This window comes from Balaenoptera ricei, chromosome 20 (assembly GCF_028023285.1).
Source record: "Balaenoptera ricei isolate mBalRic1 chromosome 20, mBalRic1.hap2, whole genome shotgun sequence".
Taxonomy (NCBI): Eukaryota; Metazoa; Chordata; class Mammalia; order Artiodactyla; family Balaenopteridae; genus Balaenoptera; species Balaenoptera ricei.
In genome coordinates this window covers 55926580-55931410 of record NC_082658.1, presented here as the reverse complement: position 1 = coordinate 55931410, position 4831 = coordinate 55926580, and the positions used below count along the sequence as shown (strand labels likewise).

Genomic DNA, 4831 nt, shown 5'->3' with positions numbered 1-4831 from the left:
CGCATCCGCTTAGCCACCTGCTTCCCCCGGGAAATGGGTCCTCCGGCCTCCACTTCGGGCATGGAACCAGGAAGGGGGAGGGGGTGACCTCACAGCGAGTGCCCGTCGGGGTGGAGGTGGGAGGCTACACCTTCCCCCGCCACCCACCTCCTTCCAGAGCCCAGCGTGGCTGGGGTCTCTCGTTGTCTCCCAATCCCCCTTCCGGAAGCGGCCCCTCATCGCCTCCGGAGGGTCCGGGTTTACTTCCGGTAGACCTTGGAGGAGGAGCAGCGGGAGAGGACCGAGGAGGAGGGCGTGGGGGCAGCGGGGCGGCAGGCGGCCCGGAGGGGTCAGGCAGGGGAGCGGAGGAGGAAAAGGCCCTGATGCTCCGGCCCTTCCCGCCCACAGCCGGGGCCCTGCCCTCCCGTGCGGCCATGTCCGAGGGGGAGAGCAAGGAAAGCTCGGGCGGCGAGTGCCCCGTGTGCTACGACAAGTTCTGCGATCTGGAGGGCGCCGGCCGGACGCTGTGCTGTGGCCACATGTTCTGCCATGACTGCCTGGTCAAGTACCTCCTCTCCACGCGCGTGGACGGGCAGGTCCAGAGGACCGTCGTCTGCCCCGTCTGCCGCTACGTCACCTTCCTCGGCAAGAAGAGCTCCTGCTGGCCCGCCAAGCTGGACAAGAGCTCTCAGACCCTGGCCGTGCCCATGGGCCTGCCGCCCGTGCCACCGCCGGACACCCTAGGCCACGCCAACCCCCTGGCCCTCTCCCAGCCTTTCTGGAGGCCGTCCCCGAATCAGGGCGGCCAGCTGCCCTTGGACCCGCCGCCCGGCCTGCCCCGGGAGCCGCAGATCTTCATCATCAGCCGCTACGGGGTGCCCCTGGGGGAGCAGGACAGCATCCTGCTCGGGCGCAGCCTGGCCGAGTTCTCGGAGGCCCCCCGGGGGCCCAGCTCCACCTGGACGTTCTGCAGCCGCTCCCGGGCCCTCCTGCTCATCACCCTCATTGCCGCGGTGGCCGTGGTGGCCGTGGTGGCCGCCATCCTGCCCTGGGTGCTGCTGGTGAGGAAGCGCGCGTGAGTGGGGCACCGGCCCGAGGGCCGCTCTGGAAGCCGCCCGCTCACACAGCCAGGCTGCCTGGGCGGGGCCAGCCGAGCCCTGAGGGGTGGCCTGGGGCAGAGGGGGTGTCAAGGCGGTGCTGGCTGGAGGTCCAGTGGCATCTCCCCACCCCGGGCTCCTCGCTCCCAGCGCGTCTCAGACAGAACAGGGAGGCCAGAGCTGGGCTGAGCAGCCAGGCTCTGGGCTGAATGAAATGGAAACTCCAGGCTCCAGGCCAGGGAGGAAAGCATGATGGACACCCCTGCTCAGAAACAGCAGCAGGGGCATACCCTCAGGGGATACTGGTCCTTCCTCTAGGCTAGAGCCAAGCAAGGCAGGGAGATGGGCAGCTGCTCCGTACTGTGGGCTCACCAGCCCCAAGGGGTAGTCCTCATCTGCCAGGTGAACTACCTGAGGCCAGCTGGGGTTCTGCGTGGGGTACATCCTGGAGGGGGCCCAAGGGCAGGACTCCTCCAGGTCAGAATTCCCGGCCAGGGTCCTCCAACCTGCTCCGAGCAATAAACAGAAGGGGTGACGCAGGGGCCAAAGGCACTTGTGTTTCCCGGAGTCTCAGCCCCCATCCGTGACACCCCACAGCTGGGCAAGGGTGCCAGCCTGGAAGGTCTTCCCTGAGGGAGAAGCTGATCTCAGGGAACTCCTGGAGGAAGGAACAGAAAAGGGGAGCAGAGACCACAGCAGCAGTCAGAAGTTTGTTGACAGAGGCTGAGGCCAGCAGAATGGCGCACAGAGCCAGAGGTCTCCCCAAGCCTCCCGGGCCCAGGAATGGTCCCAATTTTGAGTCCTGGGGTTTTCAAGGATAGCCTGGAAGGTGGGCAGTGCAGGGGAAGCTTGGTGGCCGGGACTTGAGTCGGCTGAAAACTACGTGGGCAAACGAACCCCTGGGGGCTCCCTCCCAGCCCAGGTTCTCCTCTTCCTCATGACCAACCACTCATTAGACGCCACACCAGCTGGGCCAGTTCCCGGGGTGGATTCCCAGGCTGGGCTGGGTGAGGAAGGGTGGGGAAGAAAACAGCTGTGCTTGCCAGGGACGCTTCTGTCTCAGTGAACACTGGAAGCCAGCTGTTGTCGGCTGCTGGCCAAGGTCACATCACCTGGGGACGCCGCCTATGCTGGGGGTCCTTGATGAGGACACTAGAAAAAGCTCAGGTTGGGTCTTGTCTGGGGAGCGAGCCATTCGGGGACAGCTATTTTCTGTTTACTAAGGCCCATAAGTCGGTGGGCCATCATGTTAATTTTAGGGCTAAGAACAGCAAAAACCTCAAGCTGTTTTCTGAAATGGGTGGGTGTTCAGAGCCCAGGTGTGCCAAAGGCCAAGCTCTCCTCAGCCTCTGCCTCTCTCAGCACAGTTCGCTGTCTGTGGGGAAAGAAATAGCGCCCTCTTACCTAGTTCCTAAAAGCCTGTAGTGGTGGTCATTTGGGGACCATTAGGGGATGGGATCCACCTGCAGGGGATATTGGGACACAAGGAGGGTTGATTTAATGCACTTATGGGCTTCTTCTTTTCAAGACTAGAGAACATAGGTGCTATTGGGGGAGGTACAGGTGGATTCATAGGAAAAATGTTTATTATAGGAATTAAAATGTTAAATTTACAAAGACTCTACTGAGTCAGCTTTTTTTTTTTTTTTTATGGCTGTGTTGGGTCTTCGTTTCTGTGCGAGGGCTTTCTCTGGTTGCGGCAAGTGGGGGCCACTCTTCATTGCGGTGCGCGGGCCTCTCATTATCGCGGCCTCCCTTGTTGCGGAACACAGGGTCCAGACGCGCAGGCTCAGTAGTTGCGGCTCACGGGCTTAGTTGCTCCGCGGCATGTGGGATCTTCCCAGACCAGGGCTCGAACCCGTGTCCCCTGCATTGGCAGACAGATTCTCAACCACTGCGCCACCAGGGAAGCCCCCTACTGAGTCAGTTTTAACCACAGCCAGGCTGCTTCAAACAGTGTCATGAATTTCTGGGGACCTGCTTTTAGCCTTTTCAGATTCTGTTGTGTTTGCCAAAAGTTAATTTCGAAATACCTGTAGTGTTTCCATATTGTTCAGTCGTGACTTGTAGATGGCACTTCTTTTATTTTCAAAGAATGTCAAAAGCTATATATTTTCTCAAAGATTCCAGACACATTGTAAATGCATGTGGGAAGTGCTGAGCTTGGACTTTTAGGATAACTCATTTTAAATGAAAAAGACCATCCGAAAACACAAATGCAAATGGCTCTTAAACATTTACTCAGACACACTTGTGAAAGGAATGCAAATTACAATTCTGCTGGCATCCCATTTTTCACCTATTAGCTTGTCTAAACTCACCCTGCTGCCAACGTTGAGGGAAGCAAGTGAGGTTGGTAGGAAGGGATACTGATAAAACCCCTAGGAGGGGAAATTTGATATTATCTATCAAATGTCCACTTTGACCCAGCAGTTCCCATTCTAGAAAGGTACCTGACAGATACACTTGCATATTGCGGTATTGACATATGTAATTGCAGTGTTGTTCCTAAAAACAAAGAATTGGGAAAACCCTACGTGCCAGTCAGAAGGGGCTGGTTGTGTAACTTAAGATGCAGGGACTGTCATGCAGCTGTAAAAAGAACAAGGAAGGACCTGCAAACTGACTCTGAAAGTCTCCAAGATCCAATGGCCGACGGGCAGAGGCAAGGTTTGGAACACTGGGTTATCCGATACTACAACCTGTATAGAAAGTGGGGGAATAAGAATTTACTTTCCGGGACTTCCCTGGTGTCCAGTGGTTAAGAGTGTGCTGAGAATGGACTTGAGGACACGGGGAGGGGGAAGGGTAAGCTAGGACGAAGTGAGAGAGTGGCATGCACTTATAAATACTACCAAATGTAAAATAGCTAGCTAGTGGGAAGCAGCTGCATAGCCCAGGGAGATCAGCTCGGTGCTTTGTGACCACCTAGAGGGGTGGGATAGGGAGGGTGGGAGGGAGGTGCAAGAGGGAGGAGATATGGGGATATATGTATACGTATAGCTTATTCACTTTGTTGTACAGCAGAAACTAACACACCATTGTAAAGCAATTATACTCCAATAAAGATGTTAAAAAAAAAAAAAAAAAAAGACTGCGCTTCCACTACAGGGGGCACGGGTTCGATCCCTGGTCAGGGAACTAGATCCCACATGCCGTGTGGCGTGCCCAAAAAAATAAAAAAGAATTTACTTTCTGATTTGTGCATAAAGCAATTGGGAATATTCGAAAAAAAACTAGTAAGAGTGGTGAACTGTGGATGGGGATGAGAAAACGATGGAATGGGAAGGGAACTTCTCCCTTTACCTTTGGTATTTTGGGATTTTTGAACCAAATAAATGTAGGTATTATTCAAACATTAAATTGAAACATTATATTAGAAGCTAAAGATATCTGCAGTGTACACACTTGTTGCCTGGTGAGGAGTCGGCCCCAAGAATATCTGCGAGCCGCCAGGCTGCTTGTCCTGTGGTTCCAGAGCGTCAGCTGATGTGTCTCGTTCGAGGTATGACATCTTAGGCTTAATAGGCACCCAGGAAGGAAGGTAGAAAGTTTAATATTCTCAGCGTTCCTAAGTTCCTATGGATTTCTTTGGGCCCCACCATTTAATGTGCTCATTTTGATTCCCTCTTTCTTGTTTTTTTTTTGGCCACGCTGCGCGGCTTGTGGAATCTTAGCTCTCCAACTTCCCAGGCCCCTGGCAGTGAGAGTGGGGAGTCCTAACCCCTGGACTGCCAGGGAATTCCCTGTTTTGA

The 4831-nt window shown here is 55.2% G+C and overlaps 1 protein-coding gene across 1 annotated transcript; it reads left to right on the top strand.

The window, feature by feature from the left end:
- Nucleotides 1–413: 413 nt before the first annotated feature.
- Nucleotides 414–1058, top strand: RNF222 (ring finger protein 222). The gene has a single exon (XM_059909006.1). The coding sequence runs from the start codon at nt 414–416 to the stop codon at nt 1056–1058; it is 645 nt and encodes a 214-aa protein (XP_059764989.1).
- Nucleotides 1059–4831: the final 3773 nt, after the last annotated feature.